The sequence below is a fragment of the Ochotona curzoniae genome, unplaced genomic scaffold (assembly GCF_017591425.1).
Source record: "Ochotona curzoniae isolate NIBS_2020 unplaced genomic scaffold, NIBS_Ocur_1.0 contig_3502, whole genome shotgun sequence".
In the NCBI taxonomy this organism is placed as follows: Eukaryota; Metazoa; Chordata; class Mammalia; order Lagomorpha; family Ochotonidae; genus Ochotona; species Ochotona curzoniae.
The window spans coordinates 325,421-344,704 of record NW_024465886.1 but is presented as its reverse complement, the minus strand read 5'-3'; the positions used below and the strand labels follow the sequence as shown (position 1 = coordinate 344,704).

The following is a 19,284-nucleotide window of genomic DNA, read 5'->3' as shown; positions in this document are numbered from 1 at the left end:
AGTTTTACACTTTGTCTCCCTCCATGAGACTTGGCATAGGATTCTGTGTATTCCTTGGTTACAAGGACTGTTTTATTGCGTGTGTCTTGACAACATTAGTTGCTGCATGCAGGACGCTGACACGGAATACTGGAGCACTGGGCTTGTTGGAGGAGGTGGGAATGCTGGGTGCAGTTGTCACGTGTGGCCACCAGATGGCGCAGGCAAGCAGAGCGTTGGAGGCAGTGCAGGTTCTGAGGGCGAGGCTGCTGCCTGGTCTGAGTCAGAGCGGAAGATTGGTGTTCTCAGTGCTGTTCTGGTAAACGTAATTCAGTCGGGTAGAAAATGGGATTAGCTGGTGAGTTTCATCTACTTCGTGCAGAAGGCTAGCGTCCGGAAATTGAAGTTTAGGAGGGAGGGGGAACCAAGAGGGCGACTGGCTCATGGGAAGAGAAGGGCTCAGATTGTCTTGCAGGTAAACGGCTCCCGGGTCATCGGATCCAGGCGGGCGTTGAGTGCGTAGCCAGGGCCCGTCTGAAGGTCTCTGTTCAATACCGACCAAGGGAGGTGCTAGTCAGTCTGGAGTCTGGGATGTTAGCACTGGGTGGATCTAACAGGCCGTGTGGTCCAGGCTTCGTTGTACGCCCGAGTCATCGGCTGTCTACCAGCACGACGACCCCGCGCCCTTCCAGGCCCTTCTGCTTCTCTTGCACTTGCAGCCTGGGCTCGTGGAACAGACTCAGGAAGCCACTGAAATTAGTCACTAGTTCCATAATCTTGTTTTGTACCCCTCCCATGATGTTGGGTAAATACTGTTACATCACAAATATGAAAAAACAAAACAAAACAAAACAAAAAAACAAAAGCTAAATTTCTGTGACTCTCCCTGACCCAAGGTAACCAATGTGGCTAATGTGGAGTAGGGTCTGGGTAAAAAGAAAAGGGTAGTTTTTCTTAACTTTTAAAAAGCCTGCTTGCTTTTCTTAAAAGTTGGTAGAAAATTATTTGTTGGGCTTCCACTGCCCACCAGGGCAGGCTGGCTGCTTCTGCCACCAGCCTCTGGCAACTGGGGTGCAGGCCTGTTGTAGGGGGATTTGGGGATGGGAAGCAGGGTCCTGGGGGCTCACGCCCTGGCAGGCACGGTGAGCCTGTGGATTTCCCCACGCGTGTGATTTCAGGGTGGGCAGCGAGCGGGGAATCCTGGATTAGCCTGCTGACGTGCTATGCTGCTGGGCCGCGTTGGGAGCCCCGTGCTGCTGGGCCGGGTTGGGAACCCCGTGCTGCTGGGCCGGTTTGGGAACCCCGTGCTGCTGGGCCGCATTGGGAACCCCGTGCTGCTGGGCCGCGTTGGGAACCCTGTGCTGCTGGGCTGGGTTGGGAGTCCCGTGCTGTGCTGCTGGGCCGGGTTGGGAACCCTGTGCTGCTGGGCTGGGTTGGGAGCCCCGTGCTGTGCTGCTGGGCCGCGTTGGGAACCCTGTGCTGCTGGGCTGGGTTGGGAGCCCCGTGCTGTGCTGCTGGGCCGGGTTGGGAACCCTATGCTGCTGGGCCGCATTGGGAACCCCGTGCTGCTGGGCCGGGTTGGGAACGCCGTGCTGCTGGGCTGCGTTAGGAACCCTGTGCTGCTGGGCCGGGTTGGGAGCCCCGTGCTGCTGGGCCGCATTGGGAACCCCGTGCTGCTGGGCCGGGTTGGGAACCCCGTGCTGCTGGGCCGGGTTGGGAACCCTGTGCTGCTGGGCCGCGTTGGGAGCCCCGTGCTGCTGGGCCGCGTTGGGAACCCTGTGCTGCTGGGCCGCGTTGGGAACCCTGTGCTGCTGGGCACAGGGACCGACTGATGAGGGCAAAGGGAGGGGACGTGGGGAGGGAGGACACTGAGAGCACACTGAGAGTGTGTTCCAGGTAAGGAAAGACTTCTGAGGGCCTCCCGCCGACGAGGCCACTGCACTTGAGGTAAGCAGAGGGGCTGAGCTGAGCAGTTGGGAGGCGTGCAGTCACAGGACTGTTTTGGGTCAGACCAGTGTACTGTCCACATGGGAGACCTGAGCTGGACTAGTTAGCATGATCTCAACTGACCACCACTCAGCGGAGCTTACTGAAGTTAGGGCTGGATCACAGAACTCACCGGTGAGAGTCGGAACGGGGGTGGGTGGTTAGTCTGGCCATGACACTAACCAGTCCCAGGGGCAGATTCCATGGGGAGTGTATGGGTCACCCCTGGGACACTGCAGTTTTCATTGGTTTGCTTAAGAGCTAGGGGTAGTGAGTGATACGCCGGGATACACATGACCGTGGAACCCTTTGACACTCATGGGTACTGGGGCTGGGAACAGGCCCAGTGTATCTTGTGAATTGGAATCTATTCTGCTCACCTAGGGGTGTTGAATCTCTCCAGATTAGACCAGGCAAAGCACTTCTGTGTGGCCAAGGTATGGGAATATAAAAACTGGGCTGATCTGGAAGGAAAGAATAAATCCAGCTTGGCCTCTCACACCCTCAGCTGTGTGCGGTTGAGGCTCACAGTCCCACAAGCCTTCTTTGCTGATTCACGGTTTGTTATTGACCTGTGGTATTCGTCATTATTTCATGCCGTAAGTCAACCCAGGAGGAGGAGCCATTTTCTTCGGACACCAAATGGACACTGTCAGGTTCCTGTTTTGGAATATGGAAATGCGTAGAATAAACTTACTAGAGAAGGTGTGTGTCCTGTGGCCTGGAGAATTTCTAAAATTTTCACTCCTTGGTAAAAGTGAAATCAAGTTGGGAAAAAGAGGCTCTGAGTGGAAAGAGGAGAAAGAAGGCTTAGCAGGGACGTTTCTGAGGTGACCTGCAGATGGTGGAGGAGCTGGGCACTTTGAAAGCTGAAGTTACCAAGAAGGTGTTTGATTTTCCTTTCGATTTCTTCAGCAACACATTGGTCATTCAGTAGCATGTTAACTTCATGTTGTTGTACATTTCTTATTTTTCTTCCTATTGTTGATTTTGTTTTATGGCTTTTCATTTAATGGGATATATATTAACTGTGTAATAGAGGCTGTCATATCCAGATGTGAGGATACAATGTAGTGTGCATCTCTACTTCCAAATCAAAGATGAACTCCCAATGAAACTGCGAAGTGTGTCTTAACAATAGGATGCCAGACTCTCCTCATTGGCCATACCTACAATGTCAGGATACGCTCGGAGAGTAGAGTGACGGACTTGGGACCGTTCCAGAGCGCTGTGCTACTGTAATAACGGGGGACTCCCTGGAGGGGAAGGAACTTAGGGAGGAGGGCAGAGTAATCCCAAAGTCTGTGGAACTATAACATTTTTAAAAAAGTTAATTTCTGACCCTAACCCCTATGGCCTGTAAGCTTCTGAGAGTTCTGTAGAGGTTCAGTTGATGGAGGAGCCATCCTGCAGTGGCAGCAGGGCCTGGGTGGAGGTGCCATCCTGCTTGGGATGTGCCCAGCAGGGCCTGGGTGGAGGCACCATCCTGCAGTGGCAGCAGGCCTGGGTGGAGGCGCCATCCTGCAGTGGCAGCAGGCCTGGGTGGAGGCGCCATCCTGCAGTGGCAGCAGGCCTGGGTGGAGGCGCCATCCTGCAGTGGCAGCAGGCCTGGGTGGAGGTGCCATCCTGCAGTGGCAGCAGGTCTGGGTGGAGGAGCCATCCTGCAGTGGCAGCAGGTCTGGGTGGAGGCACCATCCTGCAGTGGCAGCAGGCCTGGGTGGAGGCGCCATCCTGCAGTGGCAGCAGGCCTGGCCAGGAGCACTTAGAAGTTGCACATAGGGTTGCTGCAGCAGTGACTGGTCCGCATTTCGTAAGCCGTGACAGCTCTCTGGAAGCACTCGGATGCGTTCTCTGTGCAGCCTTTGATTGCATACCACTGAATACCACCTGCAGGAAAGGAAAGAGGTAGAGAGAGGGAGCGTCTCTTGGAAGGTGCAAGTTACCTGGCCTGACTTGACTGTTGTTAAATATAAAAAAAGAAAACCAGAAAAGCCAACGCAACTGGAGCTGCAGGCCTCCTGCTAGGAATGGCGCATTCCGTCGCGTCCCACGTCAATGATTCGAGTTTGTGGAATTAGGCAAAATAACTTTGAGATGCAGATGGTAGAAGCCAGGGCATTGCCATTGCCTGTGTAGAAACTTGGGAACTTCCTTAGAATTGTTCCCTGGCTTTGCCCAGGCTGTAAGCTTTTCGAAGGACTGTGTCCATGCTGGGACCATGAGGCTGTGGAAACAGTTCTCAGAAATGGAGGCTTGTCCATAACCGTGGCCTTACTTCATTTTGTCCGCTATTAAAGAAGCAGCACATATTCACTGTGGAAAATGCAGACCATGTAAATGCAACTACTCTGAGAGTCAGTGGTGTGGGGGACGGGAAGAGCCATTCCTCGAAGGCAGCCAGACGTGCAGCTTGGAAACGGGAAAACAGCTCTCCACCTGGCATGATTTGTCATCTTGCCCATATCCAGGATGTCAGGTGATGTCCAGAGCTGCTGTTGCTGCCACAGCTGATCACCTGTGGATGCGCTGGGAAGCTGGGTTTGGCCAGGGGTGTTTTTGCAGCATAAAAACACCCCTCACGTGAGGTGGGATCAACCTGCCCCCTGTGGCATGGTTCCCAAGCTGCCACTACCAAACTACCAAAAGCGTGCTTCAGTTTTGTTTGTTTCATGTCCGTGTCAGATGGCCAAGTTTCTGAGAGAGGACACTGCTCCTCCCACATCAGCGTTGTAATCCTTGGACATTTTGCCATCTGAGCTTCTTGTCTCTTTCCTGTCCTCTGCTGCAGTACCTGAGCCCTGCCCAGCTCCCAGTCCAGTGTGGATAAAGTCCCTGAGCCCTGCCCAGCTCCCCAGTCCGGCTTGGATAAAGTGCCTGAGCCCTGCCCAGCTCCCCAGTCCGGCTTGGATAAAGTGCCTGAGGCCTGCCCAGCTCCCCAGTCCGGCTTGGTAAAGTGCTCTCCGGGAGGCAGCAGGTACCTCTAGGAAGTCAGGAAGGAGTTCCTGATGCTTAATTCCAACCATACTGACCACTGTGAGCATTTAGAGTAAGCCAGCAGATTGGAAACATTGGTCCGGCTGTCTCCCTGCCTTTCAAATACAACACAAAAGAAGTTGGCAGAAAATGGAGTTAAATTTTTGTGCTAATTTTTAAAAATCGTCCAGTTTTTTATAGGATGTGATTTCCGTGAGCTTTTTGAAATACCCCAGTGTTTGTCTTTCTGTGCCTCAGATTCTCATCTGTCAGGGGACAATGACACGTCACTCGGTCCTTGTGTGACGTGGTCCTAAGGCATTTCTTTGCACACGTCCGGTTTGTAATAATTGCTCACACAGATTTCCCTGCACGCTTATATTTATACTGTCAGCTGTTGAGACTCACCTTTTATGTGCACCTCTGTAAAGCAAAACTGACCAGGCTTGGTTTTGCAGGTTCCAAAGTCTAAAAGACACCCATGGAAGGGGACAGAGAGATTGCACAGCCTGCAGATCACGGCTCCGACATCTCCAGCTGTAGTGACCCAAAAAAATAAGGGGGGAAAGGGATGAAGAACAGAGAGGGAGAAAGAAAAGATCCAGAAATAAATCAGTGATCTTCAGCTTTTAAAATAAGTGTTTAAAAATGTAATTCTAAAACCTTGCATACATTAAAATCACTTTCACTTTGAAAGCGTATGCTGCATTGGTGGATGGGAAGCATCCTGAACGCATGACAGCAACCCGAAGTAATGCCAGTTGGTCTAAACAGCGCTGGTAAGATCAAGTCAGTTCCTCAGGGCCTAATTCAAAGTCATTTCATCAAAAAATTTGTCACATACCCTCTGTTTGTTTCAATACCCAAGATGGGAGTTATGTTTGGCACGTTGCTCTTGCATGTTTATTACAAGTTACTTTCCCTCAATACTCAAATTCAGTTTGGTATGTAGAAATATTCCACTGATTCTTGGAACTTCGTCAACACAGGTAACAGATATCAAATGTATGTGAATGAAATCCACACAGATTCCCTGAGCAGCCGCAGAGCAGAGCTAGACCCTGCGGGAGGTGGGGCTTGGGAGTCTGCATCTTCCACGTGGAGACGTAGCCGTAGCCGAGGGAGTCTGTTCTACCACAGTGGGGAGCCCCTGAATTCACCGAGTCAGTAGTCTGCGTTGTCAGAACTTGCTTCAGGGAGCCTTGGCCAGCGATAAGGTTCTTGTCATCACTAAAAACAGTTGTGACGCTTGGAAGATTCTGAAATGGAGCTAAAATTTGTCTTAAATTTGTCTTAAATTTGTCTTAAATTTGTCTTAAATTTGGTTCCATATTTCGTGAAAACCACTGCCATATCACTCCTATTCATTGCTAACGTCGAAGTGAGTTCACCAGCTGTTTTGCACAGTGCACTTTAAATCTCCCCAGGCCGTACAGGTGGCGAGAAGAGATAACAGTCTGGAGATTAAATAAACTCTGCTGACTTCTCTCAAGATGTGATCTCAGCTGAGGGCAAATGGCACGTGGGTCCTCGCACTGAGCGTGGCAGACTTGCAACCCATAGCCAGTGACCAGTCAACCAATACGTTTTAAGCACATTTAGCTCATGTGCTTGTGGGTGTTCGGGCATAGCGGGTTAAGACATCCATTTAGGACACCTGCTTCCTGCAGGATGGATTCTCAGCTTCTGCTCTGGGATCCCGCCAGTGCACCTGGGAGACACAAGTCGATGGCCCTGCCGCCCACATAGGAGACCTGGATGGGTTCCTGGCTTCTGCTCTGGGACCCCGCCAGTGCACCTGGGAGACACAAGACGATGGCCCTGCCGCCCACATAGGAGACCTGGATGGGTTCCTGGCTTCTGCTCTGATTTGACTCGGGTCTGACTGCTGTGCTCATTTGAGATAAAAGATTTCCCCCTCCCTTTGTCACTTCACCTTTCAAATAAATAACCAACAAGCAGCTTTAAAAGACTGTAAAAAACTGTGTAATGAAAGAAATCCCACGGACCCTGCAAAGTGATTTGCATATGTGTCATTTCAACTATTTCCCAAAGTACACCTTTCAGTTAAGTCTTACCGTTGCTCACACTTCAGATAACTCTATGACTTGCCTGAGTGGCAGGTGTAAGGAGAGAAAGGTGTGTGGGATTCAGGCCTTTGTTCTTGCAAGAACGCTGTGTCCCTGGAACTGTCTGGCTCTTCTGTGGGCCAGCTATTCTGACCGACCTCCTGGTGTGGGAGATGTTGGCATTTTCTTGGAACAGTCAGTTGCTTGAGTGGGATACTAGGGCTGTTGAGTGTGTTTTGCTCCTAGGTTTATGCTCACTTAATCTCACGACTTCCCCTTAGACACTCACCATGTCACCGAGCCCTTTACTGTCCAGAGGCCTCCCAAAGTGAAGGGACACAGAGGAGTCAGAGCAAAATGGAAAGTTCCAGGAAACCCATACCCATGCCTCTTTTTCCCGTTGATTTCCTTGGACATGTTTACAAGGGCTTCCGGCAATATTAGTTACAGCAATGACATTAGCAATGATAATAGTGCATGTGTTCCTCCATTTAATCCTACAATTCTGCTTCCTCTTCTCTGAAGTGAGAAAGGATGACACCAAAGATACAGGACTGTCCTGAGGATTAAATGACTTAGTGCAAATGAAATGTGCAGGACAGAACCTGGAATTCAGTCAAGTGCTTAATCCATGCTAGCTCCTCTTATTATTATCATTAGTGGAGTGCCTACTCAGGCCTTGGTTAGGCACTAAACATTAACTTGGTAGAGTATCAGAGTGAGAAATTAGTTGGAACCCGGCATGGTAGCCTAGAGTCTAAATCCTTGCCTTACATGTATCAGGATCCCATATAGGTGCTCCCCTTCCCATCCAGTTCTCTGCCTGTGGCCTGGGAAGGCAGTTGAGGAGAAGATGGTCCAAAGCCTTGGGACCCTGCATCCACGTGGGAGACCTGGAAGGGGCTGTTGGCTCCTGGCTTCAGATCAGCTCAGCTCCAGCCATTGCATCTGCTTGAGGAGTGAACCAGCAGATAGAAGATCTTTCTCTCTGTCTCTCTTTCTGTAAATCTGCCTTTCCAATAAAAATGAATCTTTTTAAAAAATGGTAAAATAATACCCCAAAGAGAAAAATAATCAAGAGTCAGTTTTTTTTTTTTTTTTTAAGAAATTGATTGGTCCAGTAATATGTTTAGAAGGTGACTTTGAGAGCAATGCTGTTCAGATCGCCTTCTTTACTGCCAGTGTCTACATGGTCATATTGTAACACAGCAATTTCCTAAGTGTTTTCTTAACTTACCATGTAAGATGCAGAGTAACATGAAACCACCGCCAAAGATAAGCCTTCTCATTCTTAGATTTCCAGACACTGAAAGGATGGGCAAGAGTGTTAGCACCGTTCAGTGTTTCCTGGGAAGTTACACATTTCTGTTAACAAATATTTTAAAAATATTTATTTGTTTGAAAAGTAAAGTCAGTGGGTGGAGGGATGGATGGAAGCACATACAATGGGAAGTCTTGAGTAGATGGTTTGTTCTCTGCGTATCTGCAGTGGTCAGGCTAGTCCAGTTCAAAGCCAGGGGCCCAGAGCTCCAGCCTTGTCTACCGTGTGGGCAGCAGTGATGTGCCCTAGCCGTCTACCGCTGTCTTCCTGTGTGCCTCGACAGGAAACAGAGCTAGCAACTAGCTAGCCAGGACTCAGCCAGGCACTCAGATATGGGAGCAGGGATTCCAAGCGGCAAGTTAACCCGCTGCTCTACAATGTTACTCCTGTGTTACCTGCTTGGCAAAGAGAAATGACTGACTAAGCCTCACTAAGAAAGTAGAAATAAATTTATTTTGTGAAGGAGGAAAACTAAGGTATCCCTCCCTTCAACCTCCTAGCTTTTGGGGACCAGAGATTCACATGAAAACTTTCCTTAGTTTCAGAACACATGAAATGTGGTTATATTATTCTTACTCAACACCACACCCTTTCTTCATTTTTTTCCCCCTGAGTTACAATTTTTAAAATATAGTATGTAGGATGCTTTCAGAATAATGTTCTATCAGAAAACTTAAACTGTTAGCCAAAAGGAAAATATTTAATCTTCTCCAAAAGTTAATGCTTTCCCTGAAAAAGAGCATATTTATGTAGCAAAAGCATTCTAAAATAGTTAACAGTAGTTAATTAAAATGAAAAGAAAGGAGTTGTCAGGTTGGCTAAAATATCACAATTCGGCAAATCATACTCACCAGTTCAGGTGGTCATACCACCAGTTCTCTCCATGGGTGTTTCCTTCAGTCTGAACTTGTTTAAAAAGATCATGACAAGTGAAATTTCTACCTGATGAAACCTGTTATAACTGACGCCACCGGGCAAGTTCCTGGTCAGCTAGATTCCCAACGGCTTAAACGGTAAGAGTTGCCCATGACAACAGGAAAAATTTTCACTTGAACATTCTGGTCTGTATGGAATATCACTGATCAGTCATCTTACCCATGAAATTGACCAAATAATTAGTTAAGGTAATTGTAAGTTGGCTAATGATGTCTGTGTGGACTGTGCCCGTGATTATTTAATTGGGCTGTGCATAGCCATTTGGGCATACTCTTTTTATTACATAAACTACTATGGTTTGTTAAAAAGAAAAAGAAGAAAGAACAAAAAAGAAAGAGAAACTTATAATCTTTTTTTTTTTAAAGATTTATTTATTTTATTGGAAAGTCAGATATACAGAGAAGAAGAGACAGAGAGGAAGATCTTCTGTCCGATGATTCACTCCCCAAGTGACCGCAACGGCCGATGCTATGCCGATCTGAAGCCAGGATCCAGGAACTTCTTCCGGGTATCCCACATGGGTGCAGGGTCCCAAAGCTTTGGGCCGTCCTCCACTGCTTTCCCACAGGCAGGGGGCTGGATGGAAAGTGGAGCTGCCGGGATTAGAACCGGCACCCATATGGGATCCTGGCACGTTCAAGGCGAGGACTTTAGCCTCTAGGCCACGCCGCCGGGCCCAAAACCTATAATCATAAGAGCAGAATTTTAAGAATACTTTTTATTTCTAAATATATAGTTACATATTATTATGCATACTTCTTGAATAAAATGAAGATATTTAGGTTACAAAAATCTTGACTATGTTTTCACAAAACTTGATGTCTTTCTCAAGCATACCCACATTGTCAATACGTTTAATATATATATATGAATTAATATAATTAGTTAATACTTTATAAAAATTCCCTAGTTTATTGAAGGCTGTCATTTTTGTAACACACTTGTAACATTGAAATGCTACTGAAAGTCTGGTTCTTCTAAATGGTGCCAAAAAGAATAATGAGGACAAGGTCTGAGGTTCACGGGGAGACAGGTTTTCCTAAGCTGCTGGTGGATGAAGAGGGTAGCAGAGCATCGTCTCAAGAACAGCTGTCATCTTCCTCGGGGAGGGTGGTCGGGTTGGGTGACTGAGGCTGAGCAAGTCAGGACTGACAGATGCCGCATCTGAAAAGTTGTTTTTGTTGATCTTAAATGTCAGTGCAGTCCCTTGAGACGTTCCTGCTGGCCTGACTGTACTGTGAGGAGCGCATGACCTGCAATGCTTTTGGCAAGGGTCTGAAGGAGATGAAGTATTATGCTAAGAGCTTCTTCACCAGGGTGAGGCTCACCCAAGCTAGAATTTGCGCTTGTTTGTACCCTTGACGACTCTATTACAGTAGCTGCAGTGCTTGGTGACCCTGAGTGAGCGGGCTGGAGTTCTGTAACTTCGCTTGGCTTTCCTGAGTCAGTCCCTGTAATTCCCAGAAAGGCATTGTTTGTGGAACTGAGCAGATGCTCAAGTTGCAAGCTCAGTGGTTAGCCTTTGTTCATTAGGATAGAAGGAAAAGAAAGGTTTATTTGGTCTACTTACCGGACTATACATAATAGTACTTTTCATCTTCATTTTAATAAAAACAGTGGGGCCCGGCGCGGTGGCGCAAGTGGTTAAAGGTCCTCGCCTTGCACGCCCGGGATCCCATATGGGCGCCGGTTCTAATCCCGGCAGCCCCGCTTCCCTTCCGGCTCCCTGCCTGTGGCCTGGGAAAGCAGTCGAGGACGGCCCAAAGCTTTGGGAACCTGCACCCGCGTGGGAGACCTGGAAGAGGCTCCTGGCTTCGGATCGGCATAGTATTGGCCCGTTGCGCTCACTTGGGGAGTGAATCATCGGACGGAAGATCTTCCTCTCTGTCTCTCCTCTCTGTATATCCGCCTTTCCAATGAAAAAAAAATAAATAAAAATAAAAATAAAATAAAAACAGTGCCATATCGTATGTACTCTTTTTGTATTTTAGCATAAAGATATGTTGAAGATCTTTGGTGTCAGTCTTCAAAATTGCTCCACTATATCCTGCATTTTGGTATTTGCTGTTAATGGATACATCATAGCTTATTTAGCCATCTCCTGCTAGATGGTGCATAGCTTCTTTCTGCTTTTTCTTTGTGATGAGTGATGTTGCATATGTGTATACGGTGTCACTCCAATCTCTGTATCTTCATATGACCTTCTCCACGTCTTTGTTCCCTTGGCTTTTAAATCTTATGGCTCTTCTATATAGACTTAATACTACCTGAATAATTATAATTTTGTTCATATGTTTACATTCACGGGCTCCAGGGGTGATAAAGATGCAAAAAAAGATACGAAAGTATCTTTCAGAGGCACTCTTTCATCTCACTAGCTACACTAAAGAACCCAGTAATTAGAAATATAACGTGCTTATAGTTATGAAGTCAGATATTGTAGGGATGTAAATCTTTGCTGAAGTGTTCCAGTGTGTATGAATTAGACATGTGTAGTTTAATTGCCAAAATATATTCTGGGAAATGTGTCATTGGGTAATTTCGTATTTGCCCAAACGCGACAGAATGTACTTACATAAACCTGGATTGTATAGATCAGTCACTAGATAGGGCTTCTTGAAGCAAAGGAGAGATGTGTTAAATATGAAGCATGTGAGGGTGTTACTGGCGTAACATGACATGCTGTGTTCCGGTAAAATAGTTGTTTGTGATTAGGATTAAATAGCCTGTAGCATACATACTTGTATGCACCATGCTTTTGTAGACATGAAGGCACAGTAGGTTTGCTTACACAGCATCACTGCAATCCATGCGAAGGATGCCTGTGCTGCAGGAGCAGCAGCTGTGGTGTCGGCGGGCAGCAGGCATCTTTCGCCTCCGTCACGGTCTCCCAGAAGTGCCGTGAGCGTGTTCTGTTAGCTGCAATACTGTATGGTGCACATCCTCAGGCTTTCAGGACAACAGAGGGATTTGATGCTAAGAGGAGCAAAAGGCAGGCTATTCCTTCAACATAAAAACCAAGGAGATGAGCTCAACCAGAATACACAGATTCACACTTGGAAGTGTGGTATGTGGAAGGAGAGGCACCACAGGCCACTGATGACGGGATGGCCATTTAGTGGTTTTGTTTGTGTGTTTGTTACAGGAACAGGTGATCCATGTTGGAAAAACTGCAGTTGGAGCTATGCTTCACGTGCCACTCAGACCGTAACTCAGCTGTGTTAGAAGCTGACAAATGCAAGTCACAACCTCAATAGTATTGGAGCTGATTTTTAAAGCATTTTTAAAGTATTGGAACTGATTTTTATTTTTATTTTAGATTTTTTTAAAGATTTATTTTTATTATTTTTTCATTGGAAAGGCGGATATACAGAGAGGAGAGACAGAGAGGAAGATCTTCCGTCCGATGATTCACTCCCCAAGTGAGCGCGACGGGCCGATACTATGCCGGTCCGAAGCCAGGAGCCTCTTCCAGGTCTCCCACGCGGGTGCAGGGTCCCAAAGCTTTGGGCCGTCCTCGACTGCTTTCCCAGGCCACAGGCAGGGAGCTGGAAGGGAAGCGGGGCTGCCGGGATTAGAACCGGCGCCCATATGGGATACCGGGCGTGCTAGGTGAGGACCTTAACCACTTGCGCCACCGCGCCGGGCCCGGAACTGATTTTTAATGCAAAGGAAAAAAAAAGTGCTAAAACCCCAAAATGTTCATGCAATAGCATGAAAATTAAAAACTTTTTGTGGATGAAAAATTATAAAGTCTAGAAAGATGAGTCACAAACCTACAGAAGATATTTTGAATTCATTCAGTAAAATATTGTTTTTTTGGCATATAAAAATTTCTGAAAATTTAACTGTAAATATGAATAAAATATAGACTTCTTATATTATACATTATTAAAGCATACTTTAATAAAAATTGAGCAAGATACATGAACATGCATTGCGAAAGATAAAATTAGGCATAAAATGCCCAGCCCAGCTCCTCAGTCCAGTGTGGATAAAGTGCCTGAGCCCTGCCCAGCTCCCCGGTCCAGCTTTTGAATTTTGTGAGTTCTTTATGTATTCTGTATAGTAATCCTAAATCAGTTGCATAATTTGCAAATATCTTTTCTTTTGCTGACTCTTCCTTTGTTGATGGTTTTCTTTGCAGTGCAGAAGCTTCTGGGCTTGATGCACTCCCATTGTTTATTTTTACTTTACTTGACTTGGCTGTGTTTCTGGTGTCTTATAAATCCTTGCCTGGCCCTCTGTCTTCCAGAGCTTCCTTAAAGTTCTCAAGAATGCGAGAATGTCATGTTGCGACTTTAGATCTTCGACCTGTTTGACTTTTTGGTACTTGATGTAGAATAGGGGTCTCGATTCCCACTTGTGCACATGTGGATTCAGTCTTCCCAACACCGTGTTTTGAAGTGACTGCCCCTTACTCCTTGGTGTAATCCTTACTCCTTGGTGTAATACTAATCAAAAAGTAGCTGGCTGTAGATGTAGGGTAAATGGGATTTCTGTTTGTTCCATTCATCTTCCTGTCTATTTTTGTGTCAGTATCAGGTTGTTTTGATTACAGTTGCCTTTTAGCACATCTTGAAGTCCAATATGTGATGGCCTTCAGCTTTGTTTTTGTTGTTTAAGAATGTTTTAGCAGTGGCAGAAAGCCTAGGGTCCTATTGCCAAGGTATATTTAACAGTTTTATTGGGAGTCCATCTTTGATTCGGAAGTAAAGATGCATATTGCAGTGTAATTTTGCGTATTGATATGATAGTTTCTAGTTCCTCTAGATGACTTTATGTGCAAGTACGACTACCCACAGACCTACTGATCTTGTATTTTTCATGGAGGTGGCCATTTTTCAAAGAGAACATAGGATATTGTCCTTTTGGGATTGTCTTACATCCATCTACAATGTTAAATAGCAGAAGGAGGGATTCATGACTGTTGCTGAAGGACTATACTATTGTAATAATATAGAGAGTATCAGTGGGAAGAGGGAAATTGGGGAGGGGGGAGTTTCAGATCAGCTCAGCTCTGGTCATTGTGGCTGTTTGGGGAGTGGACCAGTAGACAGAAGATCTTTGTTTCTCCTTCTCTCTGTAAATCTGACTTTCCAATAAAAACAGTAAATACATATTTTTTTAAAGTTATGGAAATTCGTAATGGTGATTGTTACCTAGCATTGTGGATGTACTTAATGACACTGAATTATACACCTACAATGATTACAATGGCATATTTATGCTGAGTACACTTTGTCACAATAGAGCGTCATACAGAACCAGAGTCAGTTCAGACTGCAGAGTGGCGTGGATCTTATCCTGCATTGGTTGAGGGTTCTCTTGTTTGCAAGGCTGGATTCCCTTAAGGACCCTGGGCAGGGTCTAAGATGTGCTTGTGGTAGACTATGACCAGCATGCGTTGGGGCTTAGGTGGAATGGTCTGTGCTGAAAGGATGTGGTCTTGGGCCCCAGAGGGTCTGTGATACAGGTAGGTATCCTTTTAGCAATCCTGCATTTATGAATAAATGGATTAGGTGATCTACTTGTATTTGTATGCATTTCTGTACACTGATATTTTGACCCTTGCAGATATGAAATCAAACTATTCATGTTGTTTGACAAGCTGCTTTTCTCCTAGCCATATTTCTAAGTTAGTACTTGCGCGCATACTTCACACTAATTAATCTATGACTTGAGGTGCTGTACTGTTCTCGACACACTGCGGTGTGCTTCCAGATCTATCAGGCACGAAACAACACTTGCAAAGGTTACCAATGATTTTCAAATCCTTGAATCCAATGAGTTATTTTTAGGGAGTTTGTATTCACTCCCCACCCCCCTTACTGAACTGTTCTTTGATGTTTGTATCATGATGAGTTTATTCTCAGTTTCAAATCACACTTTTTTCATCATGGTTTAAAAAAATTAGCAAATGTAATGATGCATTCAAAATAAGATCGCGATAGAAGATAGAACACGATTTGTTCTTCATACAATTAAAAAAATATTTTCCCAAGTGGCTTGCTCTTGAATTTTCTGTAAGTAAGAAAAAAATCTAAAAAAAAATGTTTCACTTGAAGTTTGGAGAAGAGATCTGCTAATTATAGCTTGCAAGCATGTGCAACAAAATAACACACATGTGGATTACAGCACCCTGTATTCTTGACTGACATTGAGTGAAATAGGCTGTTATTAGTCAGAAATTATGTGGGCAGGACATAAATGGAGGGATTTTAACAGTGAAATGAAAAGACTTTTTTTCTCCTTTCAGTGTCAGTACATTTAAGTGCTTTTTGAAAGCCAGTCTTATTTAATTGAAATCATTTCAGTAGATTGAAGTTTTATGTTGAGCTGTTATTAACTCATTCAATTTGAGGTTCATGTTTGGGATTAAGATGACTAAGTATTACATTAGGATAGCTGGAATGGAAGAAACAGAGAGGCATAAAACACAAGCTCAGTTGTCCTGGGTGCCTTCGTTGGCTCAGACTGTGGGAAGAAAGCCCCGCAGACCGTCCTGAACGGCTCTGGAGGATGTGCAGTGCCAGGTGCAGGTGCGGCTGAGGGCCGTGTCCTGGCTCTCAGACAGGGGCCTTCTCACTGTGTGTTCACACAGCAGACCATGAAACCTCTTCATGTTCCTTCTCCTTCTCCCAAGGCCATTGATTCCATCCTGGGGACTCCACGTTGTGAAATCATCTTACCCTAGCAACTTTCAAAGGCCCGACCTCTAATACCTCCCATTAGGAACTCAGCTTCAACACAACAGCTCGGGAGACTGGCGTATGGGTTTTACCAGTTATTACCTGTGTGAATTTAGCCGCGTCATTTAACCCGTAGATTTCTTATTTGTAAGGTAGAAAGAAGGCATGTTTCCTAATTGCATCCAGCTGATCTGCCAAGACAAGTTGAGACAGTGCTTCTGACATACTTGGCGATGCTTTTTGTTTAGACAGCTGTTGTAGGGCCTTGCTGTGAGTGAAGCACTTGGTCTTCCCATCTGATGGTGGCCACTTGTGTTGGAAGGGGATGCCTTCGACAGGGCTCGGTAGACCTGCCAGCAAGGCTGCCCATGTAGAGAGGCGAGTTGTTGACTGAGTGTTACCGAAGACTAGGGAGAGGCTGTGCTTTGGAGTCACGTGTGTTGACATTTAATCCCCGTGGTGAGATAGTAAGAGCCTGGGATCTTTATCTGACTATGGTATGTAGTCGTGGGACCTTTAGGAGGTGGTTAGAATTAGATTAGATCATTCATGTGGAACTCCCGTGCCTGAATTATGGTGATTTTGCAAGAGGAGGGAGAGAGACCAGAGGAGAAATGTACCCGCTCCCTGTCTCTTGTCCTGTGATGCTCTGTGCCACCTCGGGACTGGGCCAGCAAAAAGGTCATCACCAGATATGGCCCCTTAATGCTGTGCCTCCAAAGCCAGGAACCCAAAGAAACCTGCTTTCTTTTGAAAGCAACGGTTTGGTATCATGGATGGAGAAAGGGAGAAAGGAAAGGTGAGAGGTAGGGAGGGAGGAAGAGCGAGCGAGCGAGCGAGAATTGATTCACCCACTGGCGTACTTCCCAAATGCTCATGGAGCCAGTCCAAAGCCAGGAGCCAAGAACTTCCGCCGGGGTCCCGTGTGGATAGCAGGTACCCAAGTACTTGGATCATTACTGGCTTCCTCTCAGCTTATGCTTTAGCAGGAAGCTGGATCAGAAGTGAGGTGGACTTAAGCCCAGGCACCCTGATGTGAGATGTGGTCATCTCAAAATGTGTCTTAAACCTGCTGTATCACAACATCCCCTCCCCCACCGACTCCATTTCTTTATAAATGACCTAGTTTTTGGAACTGTTGTTGACAACAGAAAATGGACTAATGTAGTTGGAGGCGGAGGCTCACACAATGCCAGCTCATCAGCATTGGGCCAGCGTCATGGTCTTTGTTTTGCCGACATCATGGTCTACTCTCCAGAAGTACTAGAATTGTAAGACTGGGGGGATTGATGAGTTTCGGAGTAGTCTTCCGGATGAGCTCTCCCTCCAGGGGAGCCCATAGTGTCCCGATGTTCTCAGGTCCCAAAGCAATCTCTGAACCAACACGGTTAATGAGATTTTAGTGTTTCCCCAAGCACCATTCTTAACTCAGCTTCCTTGGCCTGAGCTTGCTTGCTTGCATTCTTTCTATCCTTTTGGATTTATTTATGTATCTCAGAGACAGAGTTGCATAGGAGAGACAGTGAGAGAGAGAGAAAGAGAGAAAAAACCTCTTCCATCCACTTGTTCTCGTGTGTGTTAATGGCTTTGGTAATGGTTTTCTAAAGGCAAGTGCACTCATGTCTTCTGTTTTCTAGTAGGAATCCCTTTGCTAATGTGTGTTGTTTTCCACTGTTCTTATAAGAGAACAGGGCACGTGGACATAAATGCTGTCCACAGGAAATTGTAGATGATAACTTCTTAAGTTGAGAGCCTTCTGTTCCTATAGTGGAAAGCCAAGTGTTCTGGACAGACAGGAGCTCCTGGGGCTCCACACTGCCCTACGCTGCAGGACACGTTATTTCTTTATCTGTTTCATTCTTTTCTTTATTGCTTTCTTAATGTGTCTATATCTGCAGAAACTCATTCTTTGGAACATTGCCATATCCAGCTAAGACAGTGCACTGTGCCCAGAAGCCCCTGATCAATTTCAGTCCCGTGGTGCAAGGATGCTTTCCTGCAGTGCACTGCACCCACATGAAGAGGGAGTTGACGTTTTTCAGGAGAATTCTGTGTGTCGCTTCACTGGAGCCTACTTGACCATCTCACAGAAGGAGGACTTACAGGGCAGAGGCTTCTCAATTTATGCAGCTTGCAAATTTGGGCTAGGTATGAAGTGAATCAGCTAAAGTTAGCACAAATTCTGAATTACCGTTTAATATACAAGAGAGAAGATTTGGTTTAAATTTACATCAAAGAAGTATAATTAATTAAGTGTAAAGTATTTTCAAGTTTACTCTTTCTGCCTGTAGAAACTATTCATTTTTGGCTGTTAGGGTTATGACTTTTTAAAAAAATGTTCTTCCTTTATTTCATTTACTCAAAAGGTAAAGCCACTGAAAGAGAGAGAGAGATGGGGAGGACAGAGAGAAGCTAGATCAGGCCAAATCCAGGAGCCAAGAACTCTGTCTGGACCTTTTGTTGGGGGGGGGGACAGAAAACTAAGTACTTGAGCCACCATCTGATGCCTGGCAGGTGTGTACTAACAGGAAGTTGATTAAAAGTGGAGAGGGGATTTGGGTCCAGGCATTTCGGTATGGGATCCTGGAGTCCCAAACGGTGTAACCACTGCACCCAGTGCCTGCTCCAGGATTAATAATGATAATTATACAAATGTCACATGCTTCCAACTGATCCTACTGATCATGGTCAATATCATTACACATTTATGAAGATTCCATAGCCTTCTTGTAGCTCTAATTTTCCAGAACTCTTACTTTAGGACTAAAAATGTATTTGTATGATTATTTCATTTTTGAGCATATAATTTATTTCATTAGGTGGTTCCCAACTAGAGCTCAGAGCATTATCTATAAAGATGTTTATCTTGTTATGAGTGCGTATGAGTTCATCATGAAAAATGCTGATTTTTTTGGTGTGTTAAACCATTTAAACATTGTTGCTAATAGGGATAAATAAGATTTGGGGAATGTTAATATAGTCAGATGACACAGCTGTTAAAAAGGACATTGAAAACAGTTATCTGTAACATTAGAAGATATCAAGCACATATAGGAAAGCCCAAAGTCTGACAGTGCATTGTAGCAAGTTAAGCCATATCCCACAAAGCCAGCATCCCATGTGGCAACCAGTTCAAGTCGTGGCTGGTTCACTTCTAGTTCAGCTCCCTGATAATGTGCCTGAAAATGCAGCACCCAAGATTTGGGTCTCTGTACTCACATGGGAGACCCATAAAAAACTTCCGGCTCCTGGCTTTAGCGTGGTCCCGTTCTGCCTGCTGCAGCCATCTGGGCCTGAGCCAACAGATCCCTGTCTGCCTCTCCTTCTC

General features: G+C 45.9%; 1 protein-coding gene across 1 annotated transcript; it reads right to left on the bottom strand.

Annotated features, from left to right (window-relative positions):
• Positions 1 to 3,727: 3,727 nt before the first annotated feature.
• On the bottom strand, positions 3,728 to 7,424 carry CUNH9orf57 (chromosome unknown C9orf57 homolog). Its single transcript, XM_040980954.1, has 4 exons — positions 7,390 to 7,424; positions 5,999 to 6,168; positions 5,347 to 5,475; positions 3,728 to 3,852 (listed from the first exon to the last, which is right to left on the bottom strand). The coding sequence occupies exons 1-4, from the start codon at positions 7,422 to 7,424 to the stop codon at positions 3,728 to 3,730; spliced, it is 459 nt and encodes a 152-aa protein (XP_040836888.1).
• Positions 7,425 to 19,284: the final 11,860 nt, after the last annotated feature.

Bases quoted from the DNA above. Each gene is read 5' to 3' on its own strand.
- CUNH9orf57 (XM_040980954.1), bottom strand. From the start codon at position 7,424: ATGTCCAAGGAAATCAACGGGAAAAAGAGGCATGG. The intron at 6,169-7,389 runs GTATGGGTTTCC...AACTGTTTTTAG, and splicing joins AACGGGAAAAAGAGGCATGG to TGATGACAAGAACCTTATCG. The intron at 3,853-5,346 runs GTGAGTCTCAAC...CCTTTCCTGCAG, and splicing joins TACAGAGGTGCACATAAAAG to GTGGTATTCAGTGGTATGCA.